Genomic DNA, 18069 nt, shown 5'->3' on the forward strand with positions numbered 1-18069 from the left:
GACAGGGTAACATGTAGAAGGGGGCTTTATATACCAACTACATGATCTGACTGGCACTGATAATAAAGAAGGCAATAGTTACACTAAACACTGGAAGAAAAAGGAACACCGTTTATTCAACTTTGGAATGACAATGGCTTAGAACGCAAACAAAAAAAAAAGGAAAGATGAGCAATGCCATCCAAGCTTACCCAAGCACCAGCAACAAACACTCGTGGCACAGAGGCACACTCATACACACAATTTCTATAGCATGCCATGCAGTTAACTGCCCCTTCCAGTGCACTATGTCGTGCACTACAATGCCCCTGGTGTGTCAGCCAGACATCCTGTCCGTAACCCCTTGCTCTTTGTAGACAGCCTTTGAACTGAAACATGGAGAAAGTTTTAAGTAAGCTGCCTCCTTACAGGTCCTTGCTGCAGAATCCTGTTGCAAAGTAAATTGGCCAGAATTGTTTTTATTGGAGTATTACTGTAACCTTGAAACTGTGTGTTATCTATTCAAATTCTTGACACCATTTGAAGAGCATGTGCAGGATATCATAGAAAAGCACACAGACGACTGCCCTTTAGCCAAATCGAAGGACTGTGCTTTGCTCTCTATCATGCAAACTGTGGAGAGCAGCTCTCGTGAGAACGCATCACAAGCCAATTCCCTTCATTTCATTCTGTTAACAGATACTTGCTGTAGATGCATAAACACAAATGCTCGAGTACTAACTGCTCCCTCTTACATACAAGACAAGAGGAAGGGCAGTTCTGGATGACACACTAGGCAAACATGGGAGCCACTCGCTGCAGGCAAGTGTGCAAAGCTGACTAGAGAGAGGCGGTGATTGTGTGCATCTTTTCAGCCAGCTCTTCCTTCTTCTTCTGAATGGTGGCCTCAATGTCCAGGTACTGCTGCTTGCTCATACGGCCAGCCATGAACTTCTCCAGCTGGGCCCCGTGCTGCTGGAACTGCTCTCGAAGTAGCTTGTCCAGTCGCTGCAGCTCGTTCACCTGGGGTGAAGTGGACAAAGAGCAGATGTGCCGACTTGGAAAGGCTTGGTCCTGCACATTTCCTCATCTGCCTTTCTTCATTACACTAACCTTTGCATTGTTAACAAAGATGCATACCACTACAAATACTCTTACAATGTAAACCTACAAATGCAAACTAATTTTTCAGACGCTGAAAATTCGAAAAGCTGTTTGCCGTGGAACCATCCCCAACACCACACAGTTGTCAAAAGGGTTTGCTTTTCCATGCTGCCCGATCATTCTGACCTTCTTTCCACCTCCCCTTAAAAGGCAAAAAAATAAAAAAAATAGCACCTTGCACCCAAACTTTAGTTACAGTGGCATTTGGTAGTGCCCTTCTACTTACAATGTTTCCTCACCGATACCCATGCCACACTTGCGCAAGAAAAGGCAGCAATTGCTTAAGGCCTAAAGTTTGTTAATGTAATTATTTTCTGAGTTGATGCTACACGTCCACATTTAATGTTATTTGAAAGTCACGATGACGATAACGCCTGCAAGGTAGTCAAAATTTTCAACTGAATATAAACAGTGCTAATGACCACAATCTTTTCCAAGTTGTTCAAATGTTATATAAAAATTATTTTACAGAATATGCCACTGTTCTTGCTTTACGAGTCGACAATAGCCATAAACTTGCATGTCAGTACACAAGCCGAGAACATCTGTCGGAAATGCTGGTAAAAACGGTGCCCTTAGCATCGAAAATGCAGTGGAGATACCTCATCTGCCAAAGTTACGAATAAACCATTTGCTGCCGATAGGAAGCCGTTACTAGTTGTATGCTTTTCATTAAATTTATCCAAGTGGCACAGGTATAAACGAGTAAAACCAAAAGACACCATTTTAAGAGTGTAATGAGTGAGTGAAAAGTGTGCAATATTGCATGGGAAAAGAACAGTTCAGCCATCTGTCAGCATGAGGACGAAATACCTGCTGAAAGAAAAGCATTGAACCCTGCTGACTAACTTCACAGTAAAAGCTCAACATCATTTCTTCACCATTACCATGTCCCACATTTTGGTAGCACCGAAAACGACGTTGCAGCAGGAGTGGCCAAATCAAAGCGGTCTGTGCATTAGGATGGCACAAAACTGGTTAGCACCTTGGCTATCATGTGGCAAATCATTCACAATTACCAATGCGATGGGGCCAAACCAGTCGCAATCCACTCACTCTTAGGAGTGAGTACTAGCATCAAGAACTAGGTCCCAGGCAAACGCCACCCACAGCTCCCACCCAAGTGCCCACGATAAATCGGACAGGTTCTCTCGCCACAGTAACTCTCCAACATACCGGCTCTGCAGCCTCGGCACTTTCATGCTTGAGCCTGGCAGCGCAATCAGCCAGTGACTGGGTCAAGGTCTTGTGCTCGGCGTTAATCTTCTTCAGCGTGGCCTGGAAGCCAGTGGCATCCCTGCCCGACTTGTACTTCATTAATGCATCGTCATGTTGAGAGTACAGATTTGCTCGACGGTCCTGAATGGTTGCAGCCTTCTCCAACAGGCCACCCACTTGCAGCTTGCTCTCGTGGACTGGGTCCTGCAGCAAAATGAGCGTGAATGAGCCAGGAAAACCTTTTTTCTTGTCTTTCTATTTTCTTCATCACTCTGCAACCTGAACTTCTGATACAAGCTTTTTAGTTCCAAAATACTATCAATGAGGAATTTTGCTGGTTTCAACACTGACTTCATTGCCAGTGAGCATGTGGCCATTGCCACAGCTAACCTTTCCACATCTTTGGCTTCAAACACAAACCTTGTTAATGGTGAAATCCAACCTGACGTAGATCACAACAAGGAGGAATAGCAAATAGAGCACGACAACGACCAGCAGGGGCTCCTGAAGCATGAGCAGCTTCTTGAACTTGTAATGAATCTGCGAGTGAAGGCAAAAAAAAAAAAAGCAAAACACTAATTAGGCAACAAGGACGTAACAGTACCTAGTTTTCGCTCTGCCGATGCTGAAAGCTCAAAGCCTACCTGGAAGTCTTGAATGTGCTGCTCTACAAGGTTGGTTTTCTCCAGGACAATGACTGGACGCCCAATAGTGTCCAGATAGGTGTAGTGACGCTGGTCGTTGAGACGCTTCACTGGGAACGGCACGCGAAGCTTGATGTCCCTGGACAAACAAGAAAAGCAAAGGGCATAACGGTTGTACCTTGAACAAATCTTATAGTAAGTTTCCCAGTCAGCTGCACAGCTTAAAATCATGTAAAAACTTAACTCTACCCAGACACAAATGCTAAGTTAACTGCATCAGTTCTTTAAACTTAAAAAAAAAAAAGACATTCATTTCAAATGTCACACGAAATGCAAGTGTCAGATGCTCTTCTACCCCCTGTAGCTTTATGCTCTATGACACTAAGTAAAGAAGCGTAGCCACATTAAACAGTGCACCCCCCAACCTTGAACTCTTTAATTAAAACAAATTTCTGGTTTTTTGCCAAGTTATAATTTTTGAGTCTACTATAGCATTTTACGTCACTATTTTGCTGCTGCTACAACTCGTGAACCTTGATTTGTCCATAGCCCAAACATTTAAAGCATAAAGCTTTCTTTTTTTATTTCTCCAAAGGCGGTTGGTTCAACTCTGCACCTGGGCTGTTACTCAAGTGTTCTTGGGAAGAATCCATACAGTTTTTCATTAGGACATTCACTTTCCTTTTATTCATTCGCTTCCCAAAAGCTAATCATTTCATGCTTAGAAATGCATACTTGCTCCAAATCCAGCAGCACTGAGCACTTTTTAGAATGGCACTCTATACTGCAAAGGGATAGGGCTTATTATATGCTTACGTAGAGCCTTCTGGTAGAATGATCTTGACAGTCGCCTTGTCGATGACATTGTCATCAAAGATGTGGTCGACAAAGCGCATCTGCAGAACATACTGGTCACCTGCAGGAAATAACTTGCATCAGTTTCAAACTGGCCTAGCAAGCATACCACTACACTGCAGGACTTGTTGGGATGTTGGTTCATTATAGATGCGAAGAATAAACTGTGCGGACGAGGCACAGATGTTGAAGAGGCACTGTGCGGACGAGGCACAGATGTTGAAGAGGCAAAGGCGCACCATCGCACGAGTTGACACTGCCTAACAAAACTTTTTTCAAAACGCAGACAAAGAAAGACCAATACAAACAGAAGACTGCCTCTAAAGGAGGCCACCCAAACACCAATTTTCGCTTTTGGAATGTCACCCGTAGGTTTCTGGTGCTTGGGTGGCCTGCTTTAGAGGTATTCTTCTGTTTGTGCTGGTCTTCCTTTGGTAAGAGTTGTCTGTATTCTGAAAAAGGTTTTGTTAGGCAATGTCAGCTCGGTTTATGAGGGTTTAACGCCCCAAAGCGACTCAGGCTATGAGGGACGCCGTAGTGAAGGTCTCCGGAAATTTCGACCACCTGGGGTTCTTTAACGTGCACTGACATCGCACAGTACACGGGCCTCTATAATTTCGCCTCCATCGAAATTTGACCGCCGCGGCCGGGATCGAACCCGCGTCTTTCGGGCCAGCAGCCGAGCGCCGTAACCACTCGGCCACCGCGGCGGCTTAATGTCAGCTCGTGCAATGGTTCCGGCTTCATTCATGGTTTTAAAAGCTTTATAGTATCAAAGTTTTTGTTTTTTTTTGTCTTATTTTAACCGACTTGGTGCCTATTTTCTATGTTTTTGTTTACTGACGTAGCATTCCTGAGCATGAACACAGTTTTGTGCTGTTGTGACCTGGTGCCTTTTTTCACTGCTTTGTAGTTCAATGACGTAGAATCGAGCAGAATAGTTTTGTTTAGCTTTGCTGTTTTTTGGGGGCGCTAGTCTTGCTTCTATGGGTGTCTGCACTTGCGCTTGCAGACCGACTGGCTTCTTTGTTTTTATCAGATGTTAGATGTTTTAACCGTCCAGTTTGTGAGGCACTCGAGTGCGTGCTTTCGCTGAGCGATTTTTTATGGTTTTATATGCTTTCATAGAGTAGGGCAGCCCAGTTTACACCTGTCAATTTGCACACTATAGTTTTCCAGCCGTTTGAATTCTTGCCTAGGCACTTGTTCACGTGCCGGCAGTTTTTAATAAGATGCCATGATTACCTACATATATGCCTAGTATTCCTTCAAGCAGTAAAGTTGTTAGTCTGTGTTTGTGTGCGTCTTTGCCTCTTCGCTACCAGTGTCTTGTTCGTGCAGTTCTGCGCAGCTACACAGTGCCTCTTGAAACTTAAAGCTACGCACCTGAGTTGTAAAGGTACTCGTAGGTTGGGACGTAATAGCCAAGAATGTAATGAGTCTTCCAGCCACCAAACAGCGGGAACCTGGGGCGCACGTCTAGCTCCACTGAATCGTGCAGGACCTTCATGTGACTTGTTGAAATGTTTCCAATTTCATCCCTGTAGTAGACGTCCATGGCAGATGCGGGCAAGATGGTCTGCACAGAAAATTGTGCAAATCACTGCTGAGTTTTTTCAGAAAAGTGTCACTAATTTTGGGTTAACAATGTTCTATTCCAGACAACAGCTGCAGCATCAGGATAAAGCAAAAGCACAAGCAATTACTGTTTGTTTGCCAACAGATAAATGCAGTTTTCTACAGTAATGAGGGCTACTTGCCTCTTTAAGCTTCCTCTCGTTTTACGCACAGTAATGTCTAAAGCAAGTTTTGAATGAACAAACAAATTTTCCCAGGACCTTAAAAAGGTCATGCTGCCAGAAGCCATTCTGGTACATTGTACCCTCACTTTTAAAGCATACATTTGTAGTAAAATCTACATAATGTGTGACAAACACAGCCTACATAGTGACTATTTACTTTAAATGAATCAAACATTACTGTGCGTAATGTCCAAAGCAAGTTCTGAATGAACAAACAAGTTTTCCCAGCACCTTAAAAATGTCATGCTGCCAGAAGCCATTTTTGTATATTGTACCCTCACTTTTAAAGCACACATTTGTAGTAAAATCTACATGATGAGTGATAAACACAGCCCCCATAGTGACTATTTACCTTAAATGACTTGACAGAAGAGACACCATTCTGATCTCTCTGGTACTCATAGCGAGAGAAAGAGCCCTTGAGGATAGCCCCGGTGTGACGCAGGTCAATGACCTCCTCAACAGAGATGACGCCCCAGTGGGAGACTTCGATGGCCCTGTCGAGGTTTGTAACAGTGAGGAACGGGTTGTTGTTCTCATAGTGCACGGTCAACTTGTCCTGGAAACCAAGAAGAAATATTCAGTGAGCAGTGAACACTGCAAGAACATTGGAAGAGGAAGTGCTGCTAAGCAAGGCTAAGATGTGAAAATGCTCTGTAGTTAAGCACTGCAAGGCCCTGTGCATAATCTCTGCTTTGTACATAATAACCAAGTACTCTAGGCAAGTACTGGGCTTGGTCCTTCTTTTGTAAGCACAGTGGCAATTCCAAAAGGAGATGGAAAACGTCTGAGACAGAGAAAACAGCTGAAGGGTGCTTTAGGACACCTTAAGCAAAGTTAATTCTAAAACTGAAGAACAAACTAAACACACATTTGTTACACCTGGTTCAGTTCCAGTCCAACTTCAAAGCAGTAAAACACGAGATGCAGCCGAAAACTCTGACTGTAAGCTGCAACTGTATGTTGGGCATGCAAAGGACAACATTGCACAAAACCTTACCTCAGTGTAAGGCTTGATCTGCTCATAGGGCCCATAGGTAATCAGGTTGTCGGAGTGGGTCACTGGCTTAAGCTTGGAGAATGACTCAAGCTTGGGGGAGGGCAGGCTCACACGAGTCACCTGGGTCTCAGTGACATACGGGCTGAGGAGGTAGTGATTTCCCTGGTAGAGCGCCAGCTGACGTTCGGCCTGGGTGATGTGCGTGGGATGGGGAGTGATCAGGTGACTGAAGGTCGTCTCCACCACTAGCTTCACAGTCTTGCCAGGTGCCAGTGGTGCAGGCAGCTCAATGCGGTAATGGTGGAATCCCCTTGGGCAATAAGGGAAAGACAGGTGTCAGCTCACCATGGATGAGGCAGTATCAAGTCAAGCACACACTATGGCAAGCTTAAAGAGCTGTAGAAATAAGCTATTTTATCAAAGCTGTGTGACTGCTTTGTTACGTTAACGTTAACCCGCTTTTGTCCAACAAGAACATGCAACTATTTTTTATGAGCAGCGTTTGAAAGCTGCTTTTTGAACTATGTTTTTTTAATGACTCTGTGCAAGAATTCAGCCCATGCAGCAAAATGGAAACTTTCAGCAGATTAATTTGGACTCCACCGAATTTCTCTCGCTCCTATCAACATGCATCGATTCCACTGGGTTGCCCACAAAAGGTGGGGAAAAAGAAAAGCATTTCGTGATGCGAAAGTAACAATAATGAATGAGAAGGCACCACAGGACCACTGCATGGACTCGGACATTCAGCTACTGTTCTGCTGTTCTCTGAAATGTTTTCAAGAATCAACCTGCAGAGGTTGATTCACCTTCCCTTTCAGAGCGACAATGGAAGTATTTCTGCACATGTGCAAAAACAAGTTTCACAGACACGAGACCGCAATGGAGCACCTACTCCAAGCGCCCAGTAAAACAACAGCTGAGTTTGCACAAAAACGAACTGGTGAAGCGAACACAAACACTTACTTCTGGCCTGGCACGGCGGCTTCCGCGACTGTAAGATCACTGTCTTTGTCAGTGGCAATCTGAAAAAGTGTGCCAAGCAAAAAAAAAAAAAAAAAAGAAGAGGGTATTAAGAGAGGTTCGACACAGTTTCAGAAGTGTAGGCGTTCCACGTAGAAACCCAACCACTACTGCTCACGCTGGCCGCATCACTATCACAAACAATTTTTTTAAAACCGAACACTGCCAATTTCTGTTAAAAAGCAAAATAACTGCGACGAGTACATTAAAAGTCGCGTCTGGGCGGTGCACAGCGTACCGAAAGTATCGCATACTGACGTGGACACCTCCAGAACCGGCGATGTTCAAAAGTGAGCAAGAACGCTGAAAGTAGGTTCGAAGTGTACTCACGCCTGCTCCGATGAAGGCCAAATGGTGTTTTTCTTCGCCAGTCAGAGCAATGTAATAGTGCTTGATGGGTGTGGAGCCCTTATTTTCGGCCGTAATTTTGCTGCTGATTTTAACAAGTTGCGACTGCAAGTCGACATTCCTATCAACATTTGTGTTTTGCAGCGACGACGAAATAACATCATTGCACGACACTAGAGCAAGTAATACACATATCGTCGAGGCGGTGAACGCCGGACGCCACATTTTTGACGAGAAAGAGCCGATCAACAACGATTGCCGGCAACTCCAAACCCGCCTAGTAAACACGGAGCGCCATGTCACAGAGATCGGCTGGGACGCGTAAACACTGTGGCGAAATGCAATTGGACGATTGTCGCGCTGAGTTCTGCTAGCCCATCGTTTATCAGCAGGCACTAAACAAAGCTTTGATCGCTTTAAAAATACTCTGGGGAAGATAATTTCTTTACTTTACATTTTAGTTACCCTGGTTTAAAGGGCCGGCTCGTTCCCGCCAGATTTGAGCAGTGGCGAAAATGGCGACCGGCGGTGACGTTAGTCGCACCTTGAAAGAAGCGTTGTGCGAAGCGTTAAATGCCATTCTTTCGCCCTCACAAGAAATCAGGACAAATGCCGAAGATCAGCTAAAGATCCTGGAAGTAACTGATGGTGAGTGAAACTCTTCTAGCCTCAGTTTATGGCCGGTCAGTAGATAGTGCGACTCCGACCATGTGGAGTTGCTGTGTGAGCGGCATGCCTGAATGAAACACCGGCGTGACTAGAGGGTTTAAGTAATGTCTCTTGTCCTTATGAGCAGGATATTGTCGAGCTATATTCTGATTACGACTGTCTCCTTTGTATTTCTGTGTTTTCTGGATGTGCTTGTAATGCGTGTATTTTCGGTTAGTGTCGCGGGCCTGTCAACTGGGCACTGTCGACCAAGTTGACTGATTTCGTCCGTCGTTTTTTTTTCAGACTTCTGTGTTCACTTGGCAGAGTTGACGGTTGACCCTCAGTGCCCATTTGCGATCCGTCAGCTGGCGTCTGTCCTCCTGAAGCAATATGTCGACACGCATTGGTCTCGCAACTCGGAGAAATTCCGACAGCCCGAAGCGACAGACGAGGTGACTTGATTTCTTCAGCTGTTCCTTTCGTGCATCGAGTTTCATCCCACATCCTCTGAGTGCTTTCCGCGTTCAGATTGGTTTGCTGTGACACGAACACCACTATTCCTGGCCATGTGGCGTTACTGATATGCCATTGCAGTTAGAAACTGCCAATGTAAAGTGTGTTTTTTTATTGACATGCAGAACTTTTTTATATATACCCAAAAACTGAATATGTTCAAGGTGAAATATTTATCGGATGAAGGTAATATCTTGTATGGAGAAAGCTAAGTGCTGAGGTGCCTAGCACAGGCTGCTGCTCATTGGCACGGTTTAGCATGCGATGGGAACATCCCATAAAAATACTTAGCATCAGTTTCTTTGTAGCATCACCAGTTAGTTCTGCTCACAGCATTTCTAAGAAAGAGCAACATTTTGTAGAAGCATGAGCAAAATAAGGGTCTCCAGGCAGAAACATGAAAGGTGCTAGCCCTTGTGTTGCCACTACACATAGCTTAAAAAGAGTCCATTTCACATTGAAATATGTGTCGTACACATTATCCAGATGCACTGGTTCACATGAGGCTTCTTAGCTGCATTGCTACACAATGATTCTTTTAGGTCCTGAAGCATAGTGCATTTTGTTGTTTTCTTTCAGACCACTTAGAGTAGCTTTCGCCTGTGCCATTTGTCATGTGGTGTTACTTTATCAAAGTGAGAGTAACTAATCAAGCTTATTTCACAGTTCAAAGCATGGTTTAGTCATGCATTACAATTGGGAGCTTGTTTAAACTAGATTGGGTCCTTTTTTTTTTTTCACTTCTGAGCTGATTTGGAATGAACGAAATTCCACTTCGATATCCCCGGTAATCTGCCTCGCTGCTCCCCCTACAGTGCTTTGAAGTCGTTTCTAGGAAGCACAATGGTGACTCACAGTGGCTATGGGGTGCAACTGCTGAGATATTTTCGGGTTCAATCTTGGCCACATCTCAAGGGAAGCAAAAGGCAAAACTGCCTGTGTATAGAGAATTCAGTGCTTGTTAAAGAACTCCAGAAAGTCGAGATTAACATAGGAGCCCGTCATTACATCATGCCTCGTAGTCCATTGACAAGCAAAAAACTCCTTAACCATTAATAGTAATTAGGAAGTGCAAAGGGGCACTTGTTGTGATCGTAGTGTTATAGTTGGTTGAGGCTGCATTGGTCACATGTAAAGACACCCGAAAACCCTTTCCCACAGTTCAGAGCGTTGGGAGCATGAACAGGAGCCACAGTTTGCTCGTCAGCGACCCCAATGGATGCACACAAAGTGGCCTGAAGGCCATCGAAAAGCACTGCATCCTTCTTGCAACTCCATTTGTCTTTGGCCACTTTCCTAACTCACCGCTTTCGATTCTGTGGCAGGCCAAGGCGACCATCCGGAATATCCTTCCCTTGGGCCTCAGGGAGTCATTGAGCAAGCTGCGCTCCAGTGTCGCCTACGCCATCTCTGCCATCGCCCACTGGGATTGGCCAGAAGCATGGCCACAGCTGTTTGAAATCCTCATGCAAGCACTGACAAGTGGTGACTCCAACACTGTCCATGGGGCCATGCGAGTTCTCACAGGTGGGTCATTACCACTCTCTGCGTTTTCCCTATGCTGATGCTGGCTAGTGCACTAATTTTTTTTTTTTTTAGGGCAGTTCACTAAGCCATGTAATGGAAAATGGCAAGGGCTATGAGACTGGAAGAGAGCAGTAGGGTTTAGAGAACAAATGTGGATTGATATCCTTGACGAAAGAAGAAGGTGCCGTCCAAAAGAAAAGATGGGATGACGTTTCGGCTCCCCCCCGGGAGCCTTGTTCACAATGAGGCATAACGTAGCTTCGTCCTTTATTTATACATGGCGCATGAGCGACCCCAGACACCTGGCGTAGATTGGGGGCAAGTTCCCGTCATTTCGATTGAGCGTGTGCGCTGTCGTCTGAATAATCAGTGATTCCAGATAGAGCCGTGACTTGCTGTCCCTTTCTTTTGCAATCACACGTGCCTCGGCCCAGTCTATGTTGTGTGCGGCGGAAACCGAGTGCTCGGCAAGCGCATTTTGACCTGCGCGCCGGTTTCTGACATCACTCTGGTGATCCCGTATCCTTCGTTCAAAGTCACCCGACTCGCCGGTATACACAGATGGGCAGTCCGCACAGGGTATCGAATACACGACACCTGGGAACTTATCTTTCTTTAGCTTTCTTTCTCAGCGAATCTTTGGCGCGCATATTACGGTCCTACAAAGTTAAGACCGCGCATGTGCCAGCTCGAAAACTGAGGAGTCAGCTTGTGCACGTCAAAGACAAGCTAAAGAAAGAAAAGTTCCCAGGTGTCGTGTATTCGATACCCTGTGCGGACTGCCCTTCTGTGTATATCGGCGAGTCGGGTGACTTTGAACGAAGAATACGGGATCACCAGAGTGACGTCAGAAACTGGCGCGCAGGTCAAAATGCGCTTGCCGAGCACTCGGTTTCCGCCGCACACAACATAGACTGGGCCGAGGCACGTGTGATTGCAAAAGAAAGGGACAGCAAGTCACAGCTCTATCTGGAATCACTGATTATTCAGGCGACAGCGCACACGCTCAATCAAAATGACGGGAACTTGCCCCCAATCTACGCCAGGTGTCTGGGGTCGCTCATGCGTCGTGTATAAATAAAGGACGGAGCTACGTTATGCCTCATTGTGAACAAGGCTCCCGTGGGGAGCCGAAACGTCATCCCTTCTTTTCTTTTGGTCGGCGCCTTCTTCTTTCGTCATGTACCATCCCGACCAGACGGGTTTCCGTCAAACTCTAGACTTCATTGATATCCTTGCTGGAATCGCGGAGAGGAAGTGGACATGGGGAGGACACATAATGTAGATAACCGGCAACTGATGGTCCGGTAGTGTAATAGAGTGAATGGCAAGAGAGGATAATTATCATTGCAGGTTTGGCAGAGAGTCGGGTGGCAGACAAGGTTAGAAAATTTGCTGGAATTGGGTGACAAGCTGGAGAAGAACAGTGCTGAATAGGAAATCACTGGGAGAGGCCTTTGTTTTGCAAAAAACATGACCAGCTGTGATGACAATGACATTGATGAATTTTGATAAAGTCATCCTGTGCTGCTCGTACAAGGAAAGGCATCTGTACGCTGATGTTTTACAGAATTGCTCTGCCTGTAACGCACTGTCGTGCTTGCATTTGAATCGATCACAGAGATAGTATCTTGTAATCTTCATCGGCGGCTCTTGACATCTTGGTGCTGTTGGTTGGTTTGACTTATTTTCCTGCCGCTGGATTTGCAGACAATGCAGGCAAGCTAAGCTGCTGTAGTAACAAAAGAGTGGCATTTGCATGTTTTAGTCATGTTTGTAATGCCTAAACAACTTTATAACTCGCATTTTTCTCCATTGCCTTCTGCATTTTAAAAAAGATTTTGAAAGTTTAAAGATAATTAACTGCTTACAGTTTAATGTCCTACAGCTGTATGGCAGTGAACGTTTTGTGGTGGATATTTTGTGCTCTAGTTGCAGTTGTTTCTTAAGGTTAAACTTTTAATTTTGCTCTCTTCTCCTCCTACCCTTCTCTGGGACCAGTTGGTCCCAGTTGGGTAATGGTTCAGCAGACACCTTGCCAACCATTGCTCCTGCATTTTTTTAAAAATGAATTTTGTCCTAATTTTCATTGCATTGCAGTGTGTACTCTATGTTTTTCAATGTGACATCATTGTTTATACCCCTGTATTGCTGCTTTTCAGAGTTCTCCCGAGACATCACAGATAATCAGATGTTCCAAGTGGCCCCAGTTGTGCTTCCAGAGATGTACAAGATCTTCACACAGCCTGAGGTATGAGAGTGCATTGAAAAATGCTTTGCGAAAAAAACCATGGTTGTGTTTCTTCACAACTGACTTGCTATATCTGTGCAGAAATATGGTATACGGACTCGTGGAAGGGCTGTGGAAATCTTTTCAACTTGTGCCCAAATCATTGCCACCATGGGCCACATGGACAAGGTATTGGGCAGCATTTTATTCTACCGCTGTCATTTGCACTAATTTGTATCTCTTGTGTATGCGTTGCTGTGATTGCTCATTTGATTATGTTTTTGCATATACATAACCATTTGTTCTCATCACCCTTCCAGAGCACAACCAAGACACTTCTGTATCCGATTTTGCCACAATTCACCGAGGCTCTTGTCGAAGCACTGAAGATACCTGATGGACCTACATCGGACAGTGGGATCAAAAAAGAAATTTTAAAGGTGTGTTGCCATCACCACCAGATGATTTAAGTTTGCCTAAGGACCACGTTGAGTAAGTGATTCTAAACATGATACCTTGCATGTGTATCCTTATCATTTGACTAGAAACTATCCATGCTTTAAACAGCTTCAAAAATTTAAGTGTGATGCAGGCTTAAGGTCATCTTTGCAAAATATTGGAGCCATCCATGCCACAAAAGACGATGAAAATTAAACCCTGTCTTGCTCACCCTCTGAACATAGCCAGTTTCCCTGTCAATGACAAAGAATCTATAAGGGAATAGCCCTGAGGATTTCATTGGTTGAGTATCCTCATAAGCGGGTGATGCGGTTTCCTGCGATCTAATCGTGTTTCTTTGTGTTGTATAACATTTTCAATTAGGTGTTGCTTTTTTTTTTTTTTTTTCACCCTCCTTGGAGGCCCTGGCAATATTGAGATTGCCAGCTGCAGTGTCTCGTTGGCCATACTCATTTTTAGCTTTCAGAAAATAAGTTGCCCCTGTTACCTTGCTTCAAATAACATTCCGCGACATGTAGTAGTAGTTTCGGCATTGCTTGTATGAGTGGCACATTTCTACAGCTTGAGGCTAGCTGACTAGCTCATCTCTCGATTTGTCCGTACTATTAAATCATCAGCTATTGGGGCCACTTTGGTGCAGTGCACTCACAAATCTAATACACTCCAAGCAGGATAGTAGCAAAAACATGTTTAACTTGCAAGGGCTAATTTGGTAATAAAAAGGTACAGAACTGTTAAGATGAAAATTAGCTGTGTGGGTTTGAAATGATTTAGCTAGAATAAAACAAGCTATTATTTTTATTTTTTTAATTTTGGATCATTTTATGTGCTTTTCTGATGCCTTTACACTCCACTACATTGCAGGCATTGACAGTTTTAGTGAAGTATGAGCCCAAGCAGATGTCCACGTGGCTTCCTCACATCTTGACGCCTGTCTGGAACTCACTCACTGAAAGCGCTCAAATGTATCCTTTCCGACTGTTCATGCCATTATTCAAAAAACTGCAGTTTTGCAATCTGATTGTTTTAAAATGCCTAATCTGTAGTAGGCATTGAGGGTCATGCGTACAGCATTTTTTTTTTTTTCCTTGACATAGTACTGCAGATATGTGAGAACGGCTGTCAATGATTCTGAAGAGGCAAACGATCCTGTGGACTCTGATGGTAGGTATTCTGGCAATTTGCTTACTTCTGGGAGAGCCCTGCTTTTATGCGTTGCATATTGCAATCACTCAGTTCAGCCCTTGGGCGCGGCCGGGCAGCCACCAAACCACGTGACGTGACGTCACGACAGCCGGAGGAAAAGCTGGGCCCCAACTCGCGCGGCCACAGCCACCACCTGACTCCCACTCCTCCCGCTAGGGGCGCTGCGCTATGATTGACGTCACGGCATATGTATAAAAGAGCTGCGCTCCTTCGCCGGGACAGTCTTATACCCCTGTCACACGGGCATTTCGAGGGCCCTCGAACCGATAGTCTATCGACTCAAAGGCGATCGAGCGCTGCTACACGGGCAGTTTCAATGGCGATCGAGTCAATAGCCTATCGAGTCAACGGAGCAGCACAGAACTCCATCGAGATATGCAACGCATTCTTGGCTTAACCAAGCTAAGCCTGGCCATCTTTTTCACTATCTTTACATTGTTGGGAAGAGTTCTTGCAGATGGGAAACTATGCTAGCATTTAACGTATTGCATTTGAGGTCTGCTTATAAACTACATTCAACTCGTGGTTTGGCTTGTACCGGGTATGCAAATAGTGTGTAGGGAAGGAAATAGTGTGTAGGGTGGTGACATGCAGCGGCAGGTTATGGTCACTACTTGCGTTTTTGTTTATTGAGAGTCAAATACCGTATTTACTCGAATCTAGGCCGACCCAGATTCAGATTTCTTGACACCCTAAAGTCCGAAGCCAAAAAAAATATATATATATTACCTCGAATGTAGGCCGAACAAAAAAAGTGAGGACAGCGTTCACAAAATGCAAACAGCATTTATTGAATCTGATTGTGCTGAGCTCATTCAACGTCGTCGTCACTGCTAGACTCGTCACTATGTTCCTTGTCACTGTCACCTTCAAACGGTGCACTATCTTCGGTACCGTCAAGCGCATTAGATATGCTGCACTTTTTAAAGGCGCGCACAATCAAAGTACCTGGGATGTCGTCCCACGCTGCAGCTACCCAGCCCGCCAGCTGCAATAGCGATGCACGTTTGATGTGGCTCGTTGCCATTAGCATGTGGTCTTTGTCAGTCAACCAGTCCGTCTAATATTTCCGCAGACGATCTTTGAAAGGTTTGTTGATGCAGACATCAAATGGCTGCGACTGGCCCGTCATGCCGCCCGGTATGACAGTGAGGTCCGTGTTCACTTGGGCGAGCGCAGCCTTCACGTTGTCGGTCAAGTGCCCACGGTAAAAGTCAACAACAAGGAGCGAGTTCTTTGTCAAAAGGGCTCCTGGACGCCGTCGCCACACAATCTTAACCCACTCTTCCACCATCGCACCCGTCATCCACCCGTTCTCATTTGCCCGCACAATGACATTTTTTGGGAAAGTTTCTCGAGCAGGCAGTGTCTTCTTTTTAAGTATCATATTAAAAGGGAGTTTATGTCCATCAGCCGTGCAGCATAGCATCACAGTTGCGCGTTGCTTCTCGTATCCCGCAGAGCGCACCTTCATTTCCTTGGCACCCTTTTCATTCACGGTGTACGCCACTGGCATACCAAAATACACAGCCGTCTGGTCGGCGTTGCCGATTTGCCCAAGGTTGTAGCCTGCCGTTTCTCTCTTTCACAGCACGTAGCGCTGCAAAGCTATTAGCTTTTCTTCGAAATCGCTTGGCGGCTTCTCGGTGATTGAAGTGCGACGTCGGGGGCTGAAGCCGAACCGCTTCATGGATTTCTGAAGCCAGCCCCGGCTGGCTTTGAAATCCTTTAGCGTTAGGCCTCGCTCCCTCGTAAGTTCCCAGCTTTCGCTTGGAGCACTTCTGTTGTCACTGGAAGGGCAGTTGCTCTGTGCGTCCGAACAAAGTCTGCCAAAACTGTCTCCACTTCGTGGTGACGGCCTTTCTTTGGTCCGCTAAATGCCATTCTCGTTCGGCGCGCGCAATAAGCTGCTGTCGTTGTCCCCTCCAACGACCGGCGTCGACGAGAAAAACGTCCAAGTCCCGCCGGGCTTGAAGGTTCAACGATGCCTCTGCGGCTATCACAACTTTTCGAAAGCAGCACTGTAGTGGCATCTCCTGCTTGGTGCCATCGCGATAAACACCACGCTGCACACCGATACGGCCCACACGACACAGGTCAAAATAGCAACCTCGCTTGTGTACGGTTGGCTACTGGCACGACTGGTAGCGGCAGCGATACCGACTTTTCTAGATGGTGCTAGCTATGCACCATATTTAACAGTTTCAATGAAAAACGCGCGTTTTTTAAAATCCTCGAATCTAAGCCGACCCTAGAGTTTGGAATATGATTATTTGAAAAAAAAACTATCGGCCTAGATTCGAATAAATACGGTATATGCATTTTTAAAACTTATTTTTAGTACTCTTTCACATGTGCAGTTGGCAGCAAAAGTTTACAGGATGCTGTACACTGTGCACAGAGGCAAATTTATTCTAGAAGCGCGTCATGCTCCAATCTTTTGGTATTGATGCCACTGGCTGAAACATGCCACCCCTTCATACTTGCTAGCGTTTCATGTAATTGGTATATATGATGTTGCCGAAATAATTTTTTTATGCACACCTGCATCCCATAAACTTTTGCTGCTGACCATACCATAAAGCACTATTGCAACTTGTCAGGGCCCTTTTTAACTACAGCCCGGCATCCCTTGTTAATGTTGGCTTCCTTGTCTCATTTCAGGTGAAGTGCTTGGCTTTGAAAATGTTGTCTTCATGATATTCGATTTTGTCAATGCCCTCGTGGAAACACCGAGGTTCCGAGGCCTTGTCAAGAAGGGACTTTCTGACCTGATCTACTACCTCGTATTCTACATGCAGATTACAGAAGAGCAGGTAAATAGCCTAAATGAGATTTTTATCTAGCTGTGCATCATGAAACATTTTGTTTACTACTGTCATTATATTTTTTGCCCATTTGGAAAGATTTGTGAATCTTTGAATGAACATGGGAACTGTAGGAACTTGCGTGAGGTTTGGCTTCTTAAAGGTGATGTCCTATGCTGCCAGCAGCAGTGACCTACTTAGCCTACTAGTCTACCTGCTAGTTGTCTACCAACCTGCAGTCTACTTACCTTGTCTGCTTAGGCTTACTCTGACTACTGATTAGTTGCATGCTCCAATGTTTCGAAAACTGCTCTGTGCACTGCCATTAAAGCATTGTTTGTTGGTGAAGATATGATAGGGTTCAGTTTTAAAAAATATCCCGACTCTGGCAAATCTTGGATATTTAACTTCTGTATCAAAATATTCATGACATATTAATACAGTGGAATCTTGTTAATTTCAACTTTTTTAATTTATACTTCCGGTTTATTTCTACTCATGCGGCGGTTTCGTCAACACAGAAGTGCATTAAAAGGCTCCCTTCAATTTCAAATTATCGAGAGTTGGCTGTAATAACTGTCTAGTTAATATTTGTTGGTTGCAATATATAACACCACATACTCTTAGTGAATGCGTGATTTTT

At 45.0% G+C, this 18069-nt stretch overlaps 2 protein-coding genes across 2 annotated transcripts in view; one reads left to right on the forward strand and one right to left on the reverse strand.

The window, feature by feature from the left end:
- Positions 1-91: 91 nt before the first annotated feature.
- On the reverse strand, positions 92-8324 carry LOC144098762 (dolichyl-diphosphooligosaccharide--protein glycosyltransferase subunit 1). The gene is made up of 10 exons (XM_077631619.1): positions 8016-8324; positions 7629-7687; positions 6663-6972; positions 6015-6221; positions 5247-5439; positions 3822-3921; positions 3006-3144; positions 2782-2901; positions 2320-2565; positions 92-1002 (listed from the first exon to the last, which is right to left on the reverse strand). The coding sequence occupies exons 1-10, from the start codon at positions 8256-8258 to the stop codon at positions 820-822; spliced, it is 1800 nt and encodes a 599-aa protein (XP_077487745.1). The 5' UTR covers positions 8259-8324; the 3' UTR covers positions 92-819.
- A 222-nt stretch (positions 8325-8546) lies between these two features.
- Ipo9 (Importin 9) overlaps positions 8547-18069 on the forward strand; it is a 35905-nt gene continuing 26382 nt past the window's right edge. The window contains exons 1-9 of the mRNA XM_077631618.1: positions 8547-8681; positions 8988-9136; positions 10523-10724; positions 12887-12975; positions 13057-13143; positions 13275-13394; positions 14278-14378; positions 14519-14577; positions 17284-17435. Of these exons, the coding sequence (XP_077487744.1) occupies positions 8549-8681; positions 8988-9136; positions 10523-10724; positions 12887-12975; positions 13057-13143; positions 13275-13394; positions 14278-14378; positions 14519-14577; positions 17284-17435 (1092 nt within the window). The 5' untranslated portion in view covers positions 8547-8548. The remainder of the gene's footprint in view (positions 8682-8987; positions 9137-10522; positions 10725-12886; positions 12976-13056; positions 13144-13274; positions 13395-14277; positions 14379-14518; positions 14578-17283; positions 17436-18069) is intronic.

Source organism: Amblyomma americanum, chromosome 7 (genome assembly GCF_052857255.1).
Source record: "Amblyomma americanum isolate KBUSLIRL-KWMA chromosome 7, ASM5285725v1, whole genome shotgun sequence".
NCBI lineage: Eukaryota > Metazoa > Arthropoda > Arachnida > Ixodida > Ixodidae > Amblyomma > Amblyomma americanum.